This window comes from Suncus etruscus, chromosome 1, assembly GCF_024139225.1.
Source record: "Suncus etruscus isolate mSunEtr1 chromosome 1, mSunEtr1.pri.cur, whole genome shotgun sequence".
Classification (NCBI taxonomy): domain Eukaryota; kingdom Metazoa; phylum Chordata; class Mammalia; order Eulipotyphla; family Soricidae; genus Suncus; species Suncus etruscus.
In genome coordinates this window covers 133,905,114-133,927,950 of record NC_064848.1, presented here as the reverse complement: position 1 = coordinate 133,927,950, position 22,837 = coordinate 133,905,114, and the positions used below count along the sequence as shown (strand labels likewise).

At 35.3% G+C, this 22,837-nt stretch overlaps 1 protein-coding gene across 1 annotated transcript in view; it reads left to right on the top strand.

Annotated features, from left to right (window-relative positions):
• The window catches only part of POT1 (protection of telomeres 1), a 75,109-nt gene that overhangs the window by 20,407 nt on the left and 31,865 nt on the right, over window positions 1-22,837 (top strand). Inside the window, exons 8-9 of the mRNA XM_049771061.1 lie at window positions 17,608-17,738; window positions 19,808-20,098. Coding sequence (XP_049627018.1) covers window positions 17,608-17,738; window positions 19,808-20,098 — 422 coding nt within the window. The remainder of the gene's footprint in view (window positions 1-17,607; window positions 17,739-19,807; window positions 20,099-22,837) is intronic.

Sequence of the window (22,837 nt, the reverse complement as noted above, 5' to 3'; positions counted from 1 at the left end):
GTTTAGTGTAATAACAAATAAAGAATACTATTGTAATATAAATATGGCATGGGGTTAATGTAAGTTAAATGCACTTTTACTTATAAACTTATAATGAGTTGCTATATAAAAAAGATGTAACTTGTCATATCTGCAAAGTATGAAGAAGAGAAGTTTTAAAATATATCGTTTTGTAATCAAAATCAGACTGTTTTGGGCTTGAACAATAACAGTTGATTGGGTAATTGCTTTGCCTGGCACCAACCCAGAGTAAATCTGTAGCACCACATATTGCCCGCTGAGCACTGCCAGAAATGATTCTTGAGCAGAGTCAGAAGTTGTTACCCCAATAAACATATGATAAAACAAAAGTTGAGTCTTCATTAAATATATGGTTAATTCAAAATTAATATTCTCCATTTTATATAAACTATTGGTTACTATAACAGTGGGATGTTTTGAGGAAACTGTTCTAAACACACAAAAAAATACATGTTGAAATGCACAAAATGAAATGACAAATATAAATGTGTTGTTACAAAGAATCAGTAAGATATCATTGAGTCAAAAACATGAAGAGAGAAATGTAGGGGCAAAAATATTTTTAAAAAAGTATTGGGGGCCAGAGAGATAGCACAGAAGGCTGGAGAGATAGCACAGCGGTAAGGCATTTGCCTTAGACGCAGAACCATGGTGGTTCGAATTCTGGCATCCCATATGGTCCCCTGAGCCTGCTGGGGTCAATTTCTGAGCAGAGAGCCAGGAGTAACCCCTGAGTGCTGCCAAGTGTGAATCCCCCCCAAAAAAAAAACAAGTATAAAAAAGATCCCAAAGACATTAATAAATGCTTTAATAATTACTCTAAATGTTAAGGGATAAAACACTCAAGTCAAAGGATATAATAGTTGATTAGATTTAAATCCAAGATCCAACTATATGCTATTTACCAAAGAATTATATTAGATTCAAGGATAGACTGAAAATAAAAGGATGGAATCAAAGGATAATCAGGGATAAAAGCCTGTGCATATCGATGCAATACAAAATATTGTTTAAGTCAAAAACGGGATACAAAGATGGGAATTTTATAATTTAAAAGGATTGACTCACCAGGAAGGTATAGTAATTGTATATGCACACACCATCTCTAAGCAAAGTGTATATGCACCCAGCATTGCTATATCTATTAGGCAGAGTAAACATTTAGGAATTAGAAGAAATAAGTAGCAACATAAATGTCATATTTTTCAATTTAATTTTATTATTATTACTATCTCCTTTTTCTTTGTTTAGGGCTATACTCAGGTTTACTCCTGGATCTACTCAAGGATTACTTCTTTTTATAATTTATTAATTTATTTAAACACTGGTTTATATAGTACTCTTAATACTTTGTTTCTGCCATTCCATGTTTCAACACCAGTCTAACTACCAGTGTAAAATTCTTTCACCATTTTAGATTCCCATCCACCCCCAGACCTGCCCCCTTGACTGGCATAAAATAGTTTATTTTGTATTTCTTGCTTACAACTAAGTAGTAATGGAATTATTAAAAAATAAATGGGACTGGAGAAATAGCACAGCAGGTAGGGTGTTTGCTTTGCACATAGCTGACCCTAGTTCAATCCCTGGCATTCTGTATGATCCCCTGAGCCTACCCAGACTAATTTCCAGGAATAACCTTTGAGCACCACAGGTTCTGACCAAAAATCAAACAAACAAAAAATGTACATCAAAAAATAGCTGTGGAAATTAACATGTCTTGCATTGAGGTTATTCGTTTTCTGAAGGTTTATTAAGCTTTTTGTTGCTGGTTGATCATAGTGTTAGTAGTTTTGTTTATAAAACTTAGGGAGCTTCTATGTTATTTTGACATCTGATTTTGTGTCAGTATTGACTGGAATTGTCATGTACCCATGTATGCAGTGGCACATACAGGTATTCTAAGTTCAGTGGCTGATAAGGCATTGGCTCTAGGCCTTGGTTATGTCTGCCAGGGTTTCCAGAATATGAACAGGTAGGGCGAGTACCCATACTCATTTTACCAAAGTCGTGGAAACTTCAGTCCCTAACTGGAGATCGGACCTAAATTGATGAAGTTGGCCCATTGGCATGGTGACAGTTGTGGGTTGTGGGTGCAGCTGTAAAGGCTTTGATGTCAGAGTGGGGACTTGGCCTGCCCCCCTTCCTGAGAGTGCCCCAGCTTTCAGCTGTGATTTTTCATTTCTTGGTTTATATCTTCTTTGAGAATAAAATGAGTCTGTAGAGCTGGCCAATGAGTAGACATCTCAAGGGTCATTCCTGGTGGTATCCAGGAGGCCCATGTATAGTACTCGAGATACAATATGGGTTGGCTACATGCAAAACAAGCACTTAACCTCTGTGCTTTCTGACCCTCAAAAATACAGACTTTTGATACTGATAGAACAAACAGTATGTCCAAAAGAAGACTTATCAATGTTAGAGAACAAATTGACATAGTGGACATTGAGTGGAATGATGTAAAGACATTCCACTAAAGAGCTGTATTTTGAACATTCTCCAATGCCATGTCCTCTTTGTCTGGACTCTTCAGGGAGTTTTTTGGATCTCCAGGAAAGTGGGTGCAGGGCTTGGCGAATGACGAGACACACTCAGTTTTTGTGGTGAATCATAATTGTATGTGTTTATTGAATCTACAGCAGGGGTCTCAAACTTGCAGCCCGCGGGCCATTTGCAGCCCGTGGGCCATTTGCAGGCCTCCATACAACATTTTGTGGCCCTGCCCTAGAGGAATCTTTTTTTGTTTTGTTTTGTTTTAGTTGTTTGGGTCACACACCCCCAATGTTCAAGGCTTACTACTGACTTTGCACTCAAGGATCACCCCGACTTTGCCTCCTGCAGCCCCCAGGTAAATTGAGTTTGAGACCCCTGATCTACAGGGATGCATTTGATAACGAATTTTACATCTGAGAAACTACCTATATTTGCTTTCCTGCAAGGTTAAAATAATTTTATTTGGTAGCAACAAGCATATCATGACATACTGTTTGATCTATAAGTTTCTACACAATACCACAGGCCTCAATACAAGAGGACAATTCACAGGCCATTAGTGTGGGTTGCAAATCTTCTGAAAAATAAGGTCCAATAAAAAGAGAGGGGAGTTAAGTCAGAGGCTTCTCTGGTATCCAAGGACAAATTTTAACTTCTCAAAGTTTTTTACTCCTAAGGCTGGACTCAGGGTGTCAATTCTAGTATAAATTAAAAAATTAGCAAGTTTGTCAGATGTTCTATGAAGGGCTCCTTTTATCTGAGCAAGCAGACTGTTTAAAAATATAGAACATCTTTAAAAAGACTAACTTTACTTTGAGAATTAAAAAGTTATTTTTATGATTCTCTTGATGCTAATTTTTTCATGTAAAGTGGTATTTAATCAAGGCCATATTTCTGTGTGCTAATTTTGTCATCTAGAGTTAAATGGTCAACCAAATACATACTTAGCACAGCAGCAGGGAGATTCTTATTAGGCCAAATAAATGTTTGCAACTATTGTTTGTTTGCAACTATTGCTAAGTTTGATAAATTCTACCCTCACTTTACAAGGAAGTGTCCTATTTTTGAGGTCTTTTCTGAACCTTCTGCATATATACATATGCACACACACACACACACATATACACACACATATGTATATATAATATATATAAATATAAAATAAATATATTTATACCATGTATATATACTATATATATACTGCATTTTTCTATGTATAAGATGACTTTTTAACCCATGAAAACCTTCTTAAAAGTTGGGGGTCATCTTATGTACCAGTATACAGCATGCTGAAACTTATTCCAGCTTCAGGGATGAATGATCTGCCTCCCTCTTACTGCTGCATCCCATCTAGCCTGCCAGGTGTTATCACTGGCATGTGGCTTTCCAGTGCTCAGTCCTCTGCTTGTCCTGATTAATCTTTCAGGACTGAAAGCTGAATTACCCAGCACGGCATCTCTTCCAGCCACCGAGTATGTGGCTTTATGGTGCTCAGTCCTCTGTTCAGCTTTTATGGGACACAGAGAAGGCGCTCTATCTCCCTCTAGTTGTCCTATTAATCACTGCACCCCAATTAGCTGCTCTTGGAGGAGTCCCTTCTCTCTGCTCTCAATGTAGATCACAATTAAAAATCACAGTCACTCACTACAAATGACAAATTTAAATTGTTTGTTGGCACTCCAAAGTCTAGCTTTATTAATAATATAACCTTTGAGGATTCTACTCTTTTTCTCTCACTTTTATTAATTTTCATTTGGTGTGCATTAAGAGTGGTAGTCTCATATGGAGAATATAGCCCAAACCCTATATTTTAACAGGAAAAGTAGGGGGTCATCTTATATGCCCCATTGTCTTATATGCCGTAAAATACAGTATATGTAATATAATATATAGTATATGTTATATAATATAATTATTATAATTATGTAATTATTTTTATTTGGGGGGGGCTACACCTGGTGGCACTCATCAGACCTTCTGACTTTAACTTTTCTTAAATTATGGTGGCAGTACTCTGAGATACAGTAGATATGAAAAAAATTTTTGACAAATTTAAAAAGTTGAAATTATATAAAGTATGTTTTATGATCAAGGTATGATAATATTATAAATCAGTCATAGAAAATATCATATATATTAGAGCAGAAATAAATGAAGAGGAGGAAAATACCCCCAAACCAATTTTTTTTGGGGGGTCACACTCAGCAGTGCTCAGGGGTTACTCCTGGCTCCACGCTCAGAAATTGCTCCTGACAGGCTCAGGGGACCATATGGGATGCCGGGATTGGAACCAATGACCTTCTGCATGAAAGGCAAGCACCTTAAGTCCATGCTATCTCTCCAGCCCGCCCCCAAATCATTTTAAGGCTAATCTATAAATCCAAAAATTAAAACCAGACAAATACAAACTACAACTACAGGTTTTATATCCTTGATGACATGAATATAAAACTATATAGAATACAGTAAACTGAATTGAGCATCACTTCAAAAGTAGCATCACTATGATGATAAATGGTTTATGCTGAGGTAGAAAGGTTTAACATGTGAAATTATATTAATAAAATTACAGATATTGCATAATCATTTCAAATGAAGATACAACATTTGACCAAGTTCTGTATTTTTTATGATTATAAACAAGCAAGGAATAGAAGGGAATCATTGCAAAATGATCAAGTTTTAATATATGAAAATCTCAAAACTGGCAAATTAAATATCAAAATTTAAAAACTTTTCTCTAAGATAGGAACATGACAGAGATGCCTACTTTTGCTACTTTTCTCAGTACAGTTTGTGATTAAGCAATTATATATTACAAAGAAATTAATGGATCCATTAATTGATTGGGAAGCTGATTAGATAGTATTAGTGAGTGTTTTTTGTTTTCTTTTATGGACGACATAAATCATATATTCTAAAATCTTACATTTAAAGAAGTCTAATTTTAGGGCCTGCAAATATAGTGCTGTAGACCATGTTTTTCCCCAGCACCCCATGTCTATAAGCTTAGAAATCACTTCTGGCATTCTTGTGGGACTATATGGGATGTTGGGATAAAACCTGGGCTCTTTCAGAAGTAATCACTGGCTGTGCCTCTATCCCCCATATTTTTACATTAAAAGTCTTAATTTCAGCTTTGATCAGATTTTAAGTAATAACTAAATTGAAGTGTTTTTCTTTTTCTTTTTTCTTTTTTGGGCCACACCTGTCGATGCTCAGGGGTTACTCCTGGCTATAGGATCAGAAATCACGTCTGGCTTGGGGGACCATATGGGACACTGGGGGATCGAACAGCGATCCACCTTAGGCTAGAGTGGGCAAGGCAGACAGACTACTTGCCAATGTGCCACCACTCTGGCCCTGAAACATTTTTCTTTGTTGTATGTTCTTATTATATAATAACTTTATGTTGATTATAAAAATTTTAGATTTATCAATACTGTGCAATTATTGTATTTTATTTTTGGTTTTGGGGTGCCACACCCAGTGGCGCTCAGCAGTTATTCCTGTCTATAAGCTCAGAAATCACTCTTAGCATTCTTACGGGACTATATGGGATGTTGGGATCAAACCTGTGTCGGCCACATGCAAGGTAAATGCCCTGTCTTCTGTGCTATCACTCTGGCCCCTAATAGTAAGCAGTATATTTTTCCTTGACTAATATAATACTGTTCACTCTGAACAATCAGAAGGATAAATAATTTATGTGTATTCTCCTGATATTTAAGATCAGAGGAAGGAAAAGTATTGGCAGAATATTCTTATCATATTTTGCTGTTTTGTTCCTTTCTTTCACAAATTTTAGAGGCCTTGAAACAGGGGTCTTTAAACTTTTTAAAGTGGGGCTGGATTACAGTCCCTTAGAGAGCTGGAGATCCGGACTATATGAGCTACTAATTCCTACTCACACTGCACATATCTTATATAAATAAAATGAAAACCATTTATAAATAAACAGATTATGCACCAGTATTTCAATGGGAACTGTGGGCCTGCTTTTGGCTAATGAGATGGTCAATGTCTGGTTCCATATTTGTCACTTGCCAGCTGTAACAAGTGATGTAAGTGGGCATCAGTTAATCTTGATCTGGTTGGAGATTTCAGATGTTTCATTCTTGAAAAAGTCTGTTCACAGGCATAAGTGCTACCAAAGATGGTTACCATTTTGAGTGCATGGTTCCTGATATTTGGATATGTCTCAGAGGGGAGAGATGCATAGAAATTCAAAAGGTTACTTGACTTAAATGCGTCTTTCAGAGAGTCGCAATTCTGCAGTTCAGCCAATTCCATTTGGTAAATTGTAAGGACATTTTCAATCTCAACAGAAAATGGGTTACGAAAAAGCTGTATGTCCTGTTCATGGAGATGAAGCTCTTTGAATCTAAATTGAAACTCCTTTTGCAACAATTCTAGTGAAGCCAGACATGTTTCCTTTGGGAATGCAACGAATGGTTTGTCTGCTGACAGGTTTTGAGTTGTTGGGAGATGACTGAAATTTTCCTCCTGTACTTGTTTGATGAGAAGGCCTAATTTTACTTCAAATGCTTTCACATGCGATGCAATATCACAGATGAGCTTCCCCTTGCCTTGAAGTTGCAGATTGAAACTGTTGAGTAGCTCTATTATAGCTGTCAGAAAGGCAAGGTGCCATTTCCATTCTGCATCATTGAGCTCTGGTACTTCTTGGTGTTTTGAAAGTAGAAAAGCTGTAATCTGCGGAAGTAAGTCATAGAAACGTTTCAAAACTCTCCCTCTACTCAGCCAACGGACTTCTGTGTGGTACAGAACATCTTCATGGGCAACATTTACCTCAGATAGAAATTTCTGAAATTGTCTGTGGTTTAGTGCCTGAGTTCTAATGTAATTAACACAAGATACCACAATTTTCATAACAGAGTCCCACGTCAGTGATTTACAACACAGTGCTTGTTGGTGGATGAGGCAGTATATGGCAATTGAATGAGGATGGTTATGTTTGTCCATCTCTTGTGTAATGTGAGCAATTACTTCTCTCTTAGATCCCACCATGCTAGGAGCTCCATCAGTTGTTTCACTGACTAGTTTAACCCAGTCCAGCTCCAAACCATTTACAGTTTGGCAAAACTTTTCAAATATATCCACTCCTGTGGTTGTACCTTTGATACTTTGCAGTGCAGCAAGCTCTTCTGTGACTTCAAAATACTCATTTGTCCCACGCATATAAATGAGAAGTTGGGCAGAATCACGAACATCATTGCTTTCGTCAAGTGCCAAGGAAAAATAGCAAAGTTTCTTTGCAGAGTTTTGCAAATGGTGCAGCAAATTTTCTCCCATTTCTTCAATCCTTCGTGTCATTGTAACTCCTGAAAGGCTCACTATACTAAATAAATTGGCCTTCTTTGGACACATCTCTTTGGCAACAGAAATAAGGCATTCTTTAACAAATTCTTCACAAATGGTTTGCCATTGCGTGTTATTAGCTTGGCAACTTGAAAACTTGCCCGCAGTGAGGAAGTATTTAACTGTTTCTGCTTCACAAAAGTATTCTGCTGAGTCAGTGTATGTTTCAGTTGTAATATTTTACCTTTTCTTACTTCTCCAACCAAACAATCATATTTATCTTTATGTTGATTTTGATAGTGGCGTCGCAAATTGTATTCTTTGAACACAGCAACTATATTCTGGCATATCAGACACACAGCTTTTTCTTTGTACCGCATAAAAAAGTAATTCTAAGTCCACTGTTCTTTGACTATTCTACACTCGCCATCAATTTTTCTTTTTCTTGACATCATTGTTTCCTAGGGGTTCCAAACTGATATTAGTGAAATATAAATATGTGTGTATATATACACACATTTTATGAAACCCCATTAGTCCCTGATGTGAACACTTTCCCCTTGCAGGCTTTTCTAAGCAGACCAGCTCAGTCCCTGATAGTTCGGTTATATCTCCCTATATAATGCCCAAATTGATATGTTCAGAATCAGCATGTGAACACTGAAAAGGAATTGCAAAATGCATATAAAATTTTCAATGTAACCCCTTTAAAATGCTTCAGCATCAAACCCCTAATTTTTCACATGGGCAATTCAGCACCGAACCCCTAACCTCCCAACCACCGCCCACCCCTAACTTTGATTTCAGCACTGAACGCCTCACCACCCCCAAAGGGGAATTTTCATATGAGTCACCCACAGCCCAATCTGGCAGAACCCCCCATTTGGCAAAAATTTATTTCTATGGCACTTTTGACTGACCTTTGGCAGTAGAGGGAGTGGAGGAAAACCTCACTGACAGGCAGGCACAGCACACAGACACCACGTTGCCTGGGGGTGGAGCAGACACCTTTTTACATCATATAGTCACTCACATGTGGTACTCTTCGCCACGTGGCGTCCAGTGCCCTCCAGTGACGTCATCAGTAACGCACGCGCCAAGCGCCAGGCGCAAGGGCACATCAGTGTCCCTCTCAACACCGCCCTCATGCCCACCCTCCCAGCACACAACATGCCGTGGGCGGAGGTGGTTGACGTCATCCCTGAGAAACGGTGACACTGAGTGTATATGCTAGCAGGTACCTTGACAACCAAACAGCGCTCACTGCTGGTGGGCCGGATCAGACTCCTCTGCGAGCCGCATGTGACCTGCGGGCCATAGTTTGAAGACCCCTACCTTAAAAGTTTCCCAAGTTTGAGTGCTCAACACCCATGGTTGCCTAACTTACCTCAAGGTAAGCTAGAGCAGTTTAGGATGCCTCAGTATTTTTATATACAATGTTTATAATCATTAGTAATCTTTAAAGAACTCCTGTACTGGCCTCTTGCTGCACACTGTAAATATACGTCTTAGAATGCTACCCAAAACATTGCCCTACTGAGAATACCTTTTATTCATTTTAAGTTTTCTTGGAATAGGTATAGTGTATTAGAGCCCTTGCTTTTTGTTTTTGTTTTGTGTTTTTTTTTTTTTTGCTTTTTTTTTTTTTGATGAAAACATTCTAGTTAAGTCTTGAATGAAGTTTTTTACTGTATAGAAAAAGTTTCATGGACGAGAATGACTTGCATTGATTTTTAATGGCATGTTTTTAATTGAATAGTTTTGTATATTATTAATAACTGCTTTTTATTAAATGGCTATATTACTTATCTCTTAATTTGATTGGATTAAGTATGACAGACTCCCAACTATCTCACATAAAGAAAGTTGAAAATTCATGTATTAATTTGATAATTAGTGACTCATTGGTACTGCATAAGATCCAGGCTTATATAGAATTTGACAAAAAAAGTAAAACTACCAGCATCGTATAAATTTATATATAATACTTAGTTATTCTACTTGTTTTTTAATATTGATGAGCTTTGGAAATTTCAGTTTATTTGCAAATTATGAGAATGTGTTAACTAGAATTTATTCTAGAAGAATCCACATATATTTTTATAATATTCATAAGCACATAATATTAGCATTTAATGTCCTATCCCTTTCGATATAATTAAAAACAATGTACAATATGTTTATACTCAGTTTAATATTCTCTTAATATCAAAACCACAGTAGCATTCTTGGTTTAATATATGTAATTTAAAACAACGTAAGTATTTAGCTTTTTTTTTTTGAATCCACTCATGTTCATTTAGCATATACCTATGAAGTATTTTCTGCATGCCAGGTATTAAGATATAGTCTCAATATAATTTCATTTTTCTTTTAGTCTTTTCCCAATTTGGTTTTGTTTGTTTGAGGAGGGGGGGCACACCCAGTGACTCAGAAATCGCTCCTGGCTTGAGGGACCATATGTGATTCTGGGGGATTGAATTGTGGTCCATCCTAGGTTAGTGTGTGCAAGGAAAACATCCTACCACTCGTATCACCACTCCAGCCCCATTCTTTTCCCAATTTGTAAAACTAGTACTATTGATTTTTGTGGCTGACCATGTAAGATAAAATTTTTATCAGTAAGGCATTTCATGTTTTTTATTATCTATTTTAAAGTTGAATGATGAATATATTATGTAGGGTAGAGTTTATAATTGAGTAGGCATGGAGTTTTTCATTTTGCAAGAACTACAGAGTCATTATAGTTTGTCTAGGTGAGTGATCTGATCTTTAGAAATGGAAGTCATCAGAGGATCATTTATCCCTTAAGGATTTGGAAAGGTGAGCTAAATCTCCTCCTTTCTTGCTTTCTATTAGTTACCGTATTTTCTAGCGTATAAAATGATTTTTGAAACAAAAAAAGTCAACTGAAAATCAGTTATTAGCAATTATTAATCTAGATAAAACACTAGACTTTCACTTTATAGATATAGATCATCAAAATGTAATCAATTACTTATGTAAGTGAGCTTATATAGTATAAAGGGACAGAAAGAGTGATTTTGGAGTGAGAATAGAAATAATGAGGTTTGAGAAAGCATTTCAACTGAATCTTTTAGGAATAAGTTAAATTTAGTAAATGAGAAAGAAGATAACAATATTCTAGATTTTGGGAATAGTAAAAGTTGTGAAGCTTTTATAATAGAAACATGAATCTTTCTATTTCAAAAGCCAGCTTCCAAAAATGTTCATAAATATAATTTAAAACAGTGTGATATTAGCAGAATGCCAATACATCATTTTATGCTCATGTAGCACTCCTTTTCAGGTATTGTTATTAAGGAACTGTACTTCACTAATTTTATGAATCTTATAACCAGCAAAATAAATCTGAAGTGGGAAATAGCCTTAGGTTTATAACCTAAATAGCAATTGTAGAAATTTTTTCAAAGTTAAGAATATTTTGGTTGTGGATATGAATATATTGGAATATTTTTAGTGGAAAGAAGTAACTCAATATATATAAAAAGATTATTAGCCTCTAAAAGTTAGTAATTGCATGTGACTTAAACTCCAATACTTAGATTTAGTGCTTTTAAGGAGCTGTTTAACTCAGAACTGATTTTTTACCTTTATTTAAAAGTAATTAACACATAATTTGCCCATTTAAGGTATTCTGTAGAACAACTTTTACTATATATGTGTGGGTTGTGCTTCTTTCAGTAGAATCAATTATAGAACATTTTTATGTTCTCAGAGGAAAAAAGCCTATACCTCTTAATTATAGCAAGTTATTATACCCTACCAAAGTTTCTCAACCCTAGGCATCCACTAATCTACTTTCTATTTATAGATTCCATTTTCATCATCAATTATATAACTAAAATTATACAATGTCTCTCCTTTGTGGTTTTACTTTCATTTAGTCTACCAAGATCATCTGTACTGTAGAATGTATTTGTATGTTTTTTTTTATTTCTGACCAATTTATACTGCCATGTGGATTAATGGATAGATTATACTGAGGTATAAAACTATACTTTTGAAGTTCTTTAGTGTTATAAATATTTGATAAGGCAATATAAAAAATAAAAACCAAACATTTTAGGTATATGTAGGGATTTTTCTCTCTGTCATGTGCAGGTTTCTCTCTTCCAAATCTGATGTTTAACTTCTTTCCATCATTACTACTAGAGTCCCCCAGAACTTCAACTACTGCTATCTGTATATTTCTGTGTAGACATATGCTATTTTTTCTCTAAGATATATATCTACGAAAAAAGTTGTTATTTTGAAATTTTTTTTAAATTTCTATAAATATTTTTCTTTAAATGTATTTGTTGAATTATTTTAAATAGTATTATTTCCTCCTATACTGATTTCAATTCTCTATATGTTCATAATGGATTTATTTGAAAACTGATAAGCATTGTTGACAGGGTGTTATATGATTCCTTATTTGTTTTCCTCCTTCAGATTATTATAATATTATATTATTATATATAACATATTACATTACACTAGTGTTGTACTATTATTTTTTTACAATAGCTTTCTTGTATGTCCCTGGTTGATATGGTCAGTTGTTGGATGTTCATTCTTTTTTTTTTTTAATAATTTTTTGTTTTTGTTTTTGGGCCACACCCATTTGATGCTCAGGGGTTACTCCTGGCTATGCGCTCAGAAATCGCCTCTGGCTTTGGGGGACCATATGGGATGCCGGGTGATCGAACCGCGGTTCGTCCTATGCTAGCGCTTGCAAGGCAGACACCTTACCTCTAGCGCCACCTTCCCAGCCCCTGGATATTCATTCTTAAACAACCAACCAGAGAGTTAATTGTTTTTTTTTTCTGGGCCACCGGGCAATGCTCAGCGGTTACTCCTCCTGGCTATCTGCTCAGAAATGTCTCCTGGCAGGGCAATGCTCTGCGGTTACTCCTCCTGGCTATCTGCTCAGAAATGTCTCCTGGCAGGCACCGGGGACCATATGGGACGCCGGGATTCGAACCAACCACCTTAGGTCCTGAATCAGCTGCTTGAAAGGCAAACGCCACTGTGCTATCTCTCTGGCCCTGAGAGTTAATATTCTAAGCTTTTTATAGTCCATTTAATTTCTGTCACAAAAGTAGTTGCTTTGTAGTATGAAAATAGCTAAAAGCAATTTGTTAATTACTCTACTGCTATAATAATTTATAATGATAAGCTTATAGCCTCTGATCTTTTTCATGGTTAGGGCTTTTATCAAATTTTAGAACTGAATGATTGAATATGTGTAACAATTTCCTTTTGTAAAGTGATAGTTTTTTAAATATATGTCATTTTTTTTTTTTTTTTTTTTTTTTTGCTTGTTGGCCCACACCCGGTAATACTCAGGGATTACTTCAGAAATCGCTCCTGGCTTGGGAGGGACTATATGGGACGCTGGGGATCGACCCGAGGTTCGTCTTGGGTCAGTCGCATAGACAAATGCCCTACCGCTGCACTATATCTCTCGCCCCTAAATATATGTAACTTTTGACAGAAAAACTAGCAGACAATACAGTACCACAAAATGCCATATGTTGGCATTTAGTTGAATTACTGCTTATTTGTCAGAGGGTAGAATTTTATATTTTATGGGAAGGAGAGGCATGAATTAGCAGTATCATGTCAGAAGATTCCCATACTGTTTGAAGTTTTCCCTTATTCCCATTCTCAGTCTTAGGGAGCCAATACTTTGCTTTCTCTTTATATCTTTCTTTTGTGTTATATATATAATACAACATGTGTTATCTTTTGGGGGAGGAGTGTTTGGGCCACACCCAGTGACGCTCGGGATACTCCTGGCTATGTGCTCAGAATTCACTCCTGGCTTGGGGAACCATATAGGATGCCAGGGATCAAACCCAGGTTTGTTCTGGGTCAGCTGTGTGTAAGGCAAATGCCCTACCACTGCGCTATTGCTTCGGCTCCAGCATGTTATCTCTTAAGTATAATTTTATACATTTGAACATCCTGTCTATGACTATGCCTGATCAGAATTTAGTAAAACTATAGATACAACTCAGTTACAATTTTTCATGCTCATAGGATACCTACCAATTTATATGTGTGTGTGTGTGTACATATTTATGATATTTCTGTCTTACCTTTAACATGATTTTTTGCAATATAATAAAAATAAGGAGAAATTGTGTAACCTTATACCAATATAACAGGAACTTTAGTTACTTGTGATATGTAATACTTTGTTTTCTAAAACAAGATTGTGTTTATACTATTGGTTTGATTCAGTAATTTGCTTTTATGGCTTACTTGAGTATTTCAGTATTAAGCTACTACTATTTCTTTTTCATTTGTTTGTTTTTTGGCCCACACCCAGCGGCACTCAGGGGTTACTCCTGTCTCTCTGCTCAGAAATCGCTCCTGGTAGGCACTGGGGACCATATGGGATGCCGGGATTTGAACCACCTTTGGTCCTGGGGCAGCTGCTTGCAAAGCAAACGCCCTACCACTGTGCTGTCTCTCTGGCCCACTACTGAGTATTTCTATTCAGTTAGTATTGCTATCTTATTAAATATAAATTGAAAGGTGTTGCTGAAATATTAAATAGTTTAAAACCAGTCTAATAAAAGATGAGAAAAGGTGAAACACTTCAATGGAAGGATTTTATATGCCATTCATGAATTTGATTAAAGATCTTACTTAGATGGAATAGTAACTTTATCTTGTGTTAGGTTCCAAGGCAGCTTATACTTAACCATACTGAGAAAATTGGGTGTATCATACAAGATTATAATTAGACCTGATATGTTGCTTGTTGTCTTTTATAGATTTATATTGATATATAAAGTATTACCTTAGTCTTAACTAGTCACTTCGTCAACAGTTTAAATATGAAGTTTTATCATAGCATTGCAGTTAAAATCAGTATTTCATGAGCAGTTTTAATATCATCTGATTTAAGGATTATGTTCTTTTTAGGTTTAAATAAATATACTGATTTGTGTGTTTTTCAGCTCTCATCTTCCTTGTCAATGTTAAACAAGAAGGGTATATAATAGTAGACTACTTTTTAAAGACTTTTAACTTCATTATTAAAATATGAAGTTCTTAATGTCTCTAATTTCACAAGTTCATTTTATCTTCAGTTTAGAATGAATGAAAAATGAAACTTGGGGAAAATGAATAGATTTAATATTGAATAAAGCCATTATTAAAAAGTAACTCATGTATTTTTTTTTCTTGGTAGGATTCACTCCCTAGAACCAGTCTAATTAATTTTAGCAGTTTGCCAAGTCACTATTTGTTAAAATGATAACCTGGTATAAAACTGTATGTCATGATTCAAATACCTACTGAAAGAAACATAAAGTTACTTAGTTTTTTTATTTATACTGATGTGTCTGTATTGTACTTGAGACAAACAATTAGAAAATTTTTAATGATACTGTTATCTTGTCTATGGACTCATGTTTTCTCTTACAAAGCACACATATTAAACTAAAAAATGATGCATGTATAAATGTTACATAGTTTAAAATTTTTTATTGAGGACTCTGATTATATTCTTATATGTAGTTACAACATTCTTGATTCTTTTGTACTCTTTTTGGTGGGGCGGGGCCTATACCTAACAGTCTTTGGTTTTACACTGACTCTGTGCTCAAGGATAATTCCTGGAAGGAGTGGGATTCTATATGGGATACCAGGGATTGAACTGAAGTCTACTGTGTGCAAGGCAAACACCATACTCACTGTACTGTTGCTCAGACCTCTTTTTTTCTGTACCTTTATCCACAAAGAAAAATGAAAGACAGGAAGTCAAGCAGTATATTTCCAACTAATACGAGGCAAGAATTACTAAAGTAAATGCCCTAAATAATGAAATCTTTGATCTTTAACAGTAAGGAATTAAGACACCCAACATTTTTAGTGTAGTCTTTTAAAATAATTTCCATATCTGATCCAAAGAAGCCTTTAGCAAAGTGGGAGAAACAGCAGTCCTGTGAAATATCTTTTAAAAAGTGGGAAATTTTGCAAACTGTATCCTGCTCTTGAAATTCACGATGCATATTTTTACATTATCACCTCTAAAAGGTTTTTGTGAAACAATCAGGTTAACTTTAATTCTTAATATATTTTTTAATTAATTGACTGTGGATCCACTTGAATACTGTATATGGTGATGTTAACTGAAGTTCTCAATTTATGTCTCCAAGTGTGGGTATTTAGTTTACTAAAATTTTCTTTTCAAGCAATTTATTATACATATTTGAATTTATATCCTCTTCCAACATCCTCATTTATCTATAACATTGAACTGGTAAGGGGGAAGAACCAATAATAAGTAGAACTTACTGCTGTCAAAATACACCAGAACAAATATCAACATTGTCCAGTAATAGAGGAAATTACTGAAGAGATTAAAATTCTGGATGGGTTTGTTTTAACTCTGCATTCCTGATTGTTTGTCTATAATTAGTATCAGTGGTCTACTTTTGCATAATATTCCCTATACCCACATCACTGCTAAAAACTGTAAATAGTGTATATAAATAAAATACATTACTATGTATGTTTGTAGTAAAAACACATTCTAACTTTTTTTTTCACATTCTAACTTTCAATGCAGCACTTACTTAAAGAAAATGAAATCTAAGGAACAGGGACTTAGTATTTGATGTTGTAGAAATGGAGTACACAGTATACTCAAAAAACACAAGGGATCACTCAGATGAAACACATGAATGAGATTTATGTCACCATTTACATACACATGCACACATATCTATCCCTACACACCTTTTATGATGCTTTTTCACAATGAAAAAGTAAAGAGAAAGGAGAACTGTGTAGCCTATTGGGGATTTGAGGGAGCACATGCATATAGCTGAGGTTTTGCCAAATGTGTATGTAAACCATGGCTTCTAACTTAGAGTTTAGAAAGCTATTGACATTATGTCTTATTTTTGTTTGAAAAAAGATGAGTCTCTGTACAAATGCACTAGTGATTTATCCTATAAATATCCGCAGTTACTGATCCTGCATGATTCCCAGGAGTCTTTTCAGTCAGCCAGCTTATTTTGGGGGGATGCTGGCATTTTCTTAGGGCAAAAAGAACAATGAAACAATTTTTCAGAAATCAGAAACATAGGCTCCGCATGCTGGAAGCTGTCAGCATGGATAAATTAAATTTAATAGTTGTGCTGAACCTGAAACTCAGATTTCCAGATCACAGATCACTGCCTTTTCTATAGAACTTCATTGATATTGATTTTGCACCTCTCTGACCAACACTGAATTAGGCATGGGGCAGAAAGGTGACTAATCAATAAATATTGATAGCTTGGGAGGAGGGACTAAAATGTCTACTTAGGGAAAATAAAAGGATAGCCTATTTTCTATTAACTCTATGCTGTATATTGCTCTTTATCACATTTGCTCCAAGTAACTTTTAGTCTTTCATTTGCACTCTGGTTTTAATTATGCTTACTTTTAAATTATATTTTACTTGGCAAAGCTTCTCTGCTTCATGATTCTAAACTTTGAACTAAGTAACACTTATCTTCCAGTTTCTGTTAAGATTTTATTTATTTAATTTTACCAAACTTTATATAAATGCTGTAGAACAGACCTATTAAAAAATTAGCATTGCTCTTTGAGAGTCAAAGAAAATATCTCTTATGAACCTGTTTTTAGAAACTAAGTTTGATGAAGGAAGAAAACTTACACAATGTTTTCAACTCAACATTTGTTTTTTCATTTTGGTCAGTACTAAAAGTCAATTAAAGGATTTTTGTTTTACAGATTATTGCTCAGTTATAACAATTGTGGACCAGACAAATGTCAAGTTAACTTGCCTGCTTTTTAGTCGAAAATATGAAGCCCTTCCAGTAGTTTATAAAAATGGAGACATTGTTCGCTTTCACAGGCTAAAGGTATAAATCATACTCTTAAACTTATATTTGATTTAAGTGAGCTTTATGCTTTTTGCTGAAATTATTAAGCACTGATTACATAGATTGTTTTATTAGACTATGACATATGTATATAAAGAGATAAGAGGAAATTTAAGTAATATCAAACTTCATGATAATTTATTACTGAAAATGTCTTCATGGGTCAAAGCAATAGCACAGCAGTAGGGCATTTGCCTTGCACGTGGTTAAACTGGGACAGACCTAGGCTCGATTTCCCTGTATCCCATATGGTTCCCTGAGACTGCCAGGAGTGATTTCTGAATACAGAGTCATGTGTAACCCGTTAGTGCAGGAGTCTGCAGGAGTCTGTACAACATTTTGTGGCCCTGCCCTACAGGAATCTTTGTTTTGTTTTGTTTTGTTTTAGTTGTTTGGGTCATACCCCCCAATGTTCCAGGCTTACTATTGACTTTGCACTCAAGGATCACCCCGACTTTGCCTCCTGCGGCCCCCAGGTAAATTGAATTTGAGACCCCTGCCTTAGTGTCTCTAGGTGTGGCCCAAAAACTGAAGAAAAAAAAAAAAAGGAAAAGAAAATGTCTTCATTTTAATAGACTACTCCCCTTTTACAGAAAAATATTCCATGTTTAGATCCAAAACAATTGATTCTATCTTATATATATAAGATTGTTTTAAAAGTTTAAAAGTTTTTCATGCAGACTTGGATGAATGTAAGTTATATATATATATATAAAAGGTCTGGGACCGTGGCACAGCAGTAAGGCATTTGTCTTGCACATGGCTGATTTAGGACAGAGCACGGTTTGATCCTCTGGCTCCCCAGATGGTCCCCCGAGCCAGGAGCGAATTTTGAGCCATAGCCAGGAGTAACCCCTGAGCGTCACTGGGTGTGACCCAAAAACAAAAAAATAAAATAAAATAAAATAAAAGGCCTTAGTACTTAACTTTGCATGTAGCTGAATTACATTACTGAAATGGTATAATTCAATAAAATTAGAGCACTGAAAGTTTAATGCCTTAGATTATCATACTTTGTGCATATTTTATAAAAATAATATGGAAAAGAGGGAAATGTGAATATTTTTTCTTTGTATGCCATTGAGTCCAAATAGACTCAGATATTGATGATTAATTTAAAGCTAAACAAAAATAAGTGGAATGCTGTTAAGTTAAAAATAATGACAAAACAATAAATATTTTTAAAAGTAAAAATACACGGGTATTAAACAAGACAGTAGATTTGAATAGAGCTTCACAGATAAACACTCGATAGCAATGAGAAAAATAGACCATAGAAGTTGTGACCCAAATATGCTACTTTTAAGAAATGAAGACACAAATAATTTGAAAGTAGAACTGCAGAATAGGAATTCCCAATAAACAGTAAGCTCAAATGAAGTGAAACAAGTTTGTGAATAACACTTGGTTTATTATATGAGATTTAAAAAGTGAGAATATTGCTTCTTAAGGTGGGAGACCTTGGCTGCCTTTTGATTATAATGAAATGACCAATTTAAATGCACATTATCTAATTCTGAAAGCCAAAGTTCTTATGATAGCATATATTATTTTGCCTCAGCTACATTGTATTCTTCTAAGTCATATGTTTTAAGTGTTCTAATTTTTCTTAGAGCATTCATAAGTATCTTAACATTTTACCTTTTGTACGTATACCTTAGTTTACAAGAACTGTAAAATCCAAGTTTTAGAGAATTAAGGAATCTATCATTTAGATCTTTAAAAATTAGTAATACATTTTATGTAAAGTTAGGACTGGAGTGGGTAGTTTTGCCTTGTATAGAACCAATCTGGAGGTCAGTCCCTAGAATCCCACCCATCTGGTCTTCTGAGCCCACCAAGAGTGAGCCCTGAGCTAGGAGTATGTCCTGAGCACCACTTTGTGTGACCTACAAGCAAATCTTAAAAAAAAAAAAAAGAACATTGTGTCCTTATTATTCTACTAACAAGATTTTATGGTCTCTCTTTTTTTTTTTCAGAACTAGGTTTTGCATTTGCTGTCTATTTTCTTGATTTTATTTTATTTTATTTTCTGCCCATTTCCTTAGGTCCAAGTATATAAAAATGAGACTCAAGCTATAACCAGTGCTGGCTTTGCATCTTTGACTTTCGAGGGGACTTTGGGTGCTCCTGTCAGACCCCGCACTTCAAGCAAGTATTTTAACTTCACTACTGAGGACCACAAAATGGTGGAAGCATTACGTGTTTGGGCATCTATTAATATTTCACCTTCTTTGGCATTTGTAAAATTATGTGATGTTCAGCCAATGCAGTATTTTGACCTAACTTGTCAACTCCTGGGCAAAGCCGAAGTGGATGGAGCTTCATTTCTTCTAAAGGTATTTAGGTTTAAGTGAACTCTTTTGACTACTATGTTCTAGAAAATTCTGGGATAAAAATGTGCCACCATTTTTGCTGACCTGGCTAAATCTAGAGTTTCTCTGTAAGTCAATAAAAATGTGTCTCTGCATCCCATTTTCTATACCTATTCCAACACCTGAGAGGAGAATTATGGTAGATGTTATCTAACAATGCAACATTCATAAGCAAATGTAAGAAATTACATTAGTAAGAATTTTTAGAGCAATTTCTCCTTGATTAAGCTATTCTAGTTTCATAAATTTATTTAAGTAATTTAAATATGGGAAAAATAAATTTACTATAAAGAATATTAGGGGCCGGGAAGGTGGCGCTAGAGGTAAGGTGTCTGCCTTACAAGCGTTAGCCAAGGAACGGACCGCGGTTCGATCCCCCGGCGTCCCATATGGTCCCCCCAAGACAGGGGCGATTTCTGAGCACATAGCCAGGAGTAACCCCTGAGCATCAAACGGGTGTGGCCCAAAAACCAAAAAAAAAAAAAGAATATTAAAATGTATCTCATAGTAACATATTTAGGAAAAATTAGTATCAGAAGCAAATTATGTAAAGTATTTATGATTGTAGAGCACTATAACTATAAAATTATCATAATTATACACACTGAAATAGATGCTCATGATATGCTACTTAGTGGTTTATTTATCCATTTCATAGTAGTACTTATAATTGTATATAAGCTTTAATTATAAACATGTATTATATACACTGAAAAATATATAAAGGGTATGTATGAAGGATACATATAATACATACCTATATTGAAAAGGATATGTAGCAATTTTATTCACTATATCTAGGGGCCAAATTTTGAGTGATCTTATTTTATTTTATTTTTTTATTACACCAGAAGTAAATTCTTAGAAACAAAAGAAACCAGATATAACTTTTAGTGAGGTCACTTTATCCAGGAATAAAGAATATACCTCAACCTGGATATGATATTTGCCATTTTGGAGACTGGTCCATTTATTTATGTCCATTTATTGTAGACTTATTAAAAGCTGTGTACAGTTTTGTTGGGTTTTTGTTTGTTTGTTTGTTTTTGTTTTGGGGCCACACCTGGTGGCACTTGGGTTACTCCTGACACTGTGCTCAGAAATTGCTCCTGGCAGAGTTGGCGGACCATGTGGATGCCTGAAATTGAACCTGGGTCTGTTCCAGCTTGGCTGCATAGAAGGCAAATGCTTTAACGCTGTGTGATCGCTCAAGCCCCTGTGTACAATTATTTTAATAATTCAGTAGACATGCTGAGTATTTACATTAAAAGCACAATATATTTGTTTACATCTAATAGTATGTACACTACTGTTTAGTTGTTTTCTAAACTTACTCTTCATATATTTCATATCTTACCCTGAAGGATCTTGTATTAGTTTTCTAGAAATACTGGTAACAAATTTGTCAAACGGGATAGCTTCAAATAATAAAAAAGTGCATTTTCACACAGATGTGGAGGCCCTAAGTTCAAAATCAAGGAGTGATCAAGCTCTCTTAGTCTTCCTAGTCTCTTTAATTTGTGCTAGTTTTTGATATTTCTTTGCCAAGCCTGGAACACCAGGCCAGACCATGTTTATTTTCACCGCTTTCTTGTTTTTGTTTGTTTGTTTGTTTGTCTGGCCACATCTTGCGGTGCTCAGGTAGTTGCTCCTGATTTTCCACTCAGAAATCATTCTTGGTATGTTCAAGGGACCATATGGATGCCAACAATAAATTTGGTTGGCTGTATGCAAGTCAAGAACCTTCACTGCTATACTGTCTCTCCAGCCCCTAGTGTTCTTACCATTTTCAAATGGCTTTCTGTCCTTTGTGTCTTGTAGCCTAGGTTATCCTCTTCTTATAAGGAAGTCAGTGATATTCAGTTTTATAAACAAAACCTAGCTATTCTTGAAAGCCCTTATTTTTCAACAACATAGTTTGTAGGATTTGTTTTATATAGCAGAAAGTTTTATTTTTTTTTTAAGTTACAATTGATAAATTCAAGAAGCCTGGTTATTGTGATTTTTAAAAATTAAAAAATATCTTTTGAATTAGGAATGATAGACAGATTTACTTATGGGGAATTTAGTATCGGAAAGTGTTCTAGGAACTTTTGCTTGTCTTGAGCTACTCTTATTGTGTTCAGGAATTACTTTTGGCTTTGTGTTCAGGATTCACTACTAGTGAGACTGTATGTGGTGCTGGTGACTGAGCCAAGTGGACTGCGCAAGTGCCCTACTTGCTGTACTATCTCTCCTATTTCTATATTCAGCTTTTATGCTGGCAAGCATGAAAGTCAAAACTTAAGATATACCAGGGATTGAATGCAGGATATCAACTATACTAGACAAGTGCTCTGTTACTGAGATACATCCCTCCCTTTTTGTTCTTTTTGTATGTTTAAATCTTATTTGTATTTTTAAATTAATAAATTAAGCATACAAAAATAGCTCTGAGTTGAGGTGCCTCAAGTTGAATTAGAACAAAGCAAATAATTATCTCCCCAAAATAGGATATACATCCCAGTTTTATTCACAAATATGAAAACATAATTTAAATACTATGTGGGTTCAGAGTGATAATGCAGAGGTAGGGCATTTTCCTTTCACACGGCTAATCCAGGATGGACCTCAGTTCCATTTCCAGTGTCCCATATGTTCCCCAAGCTAGGAGTGATTTCTGAGTGCATAGGCCAGGAGTAACCCCTGAGGGTCACCTGGTGT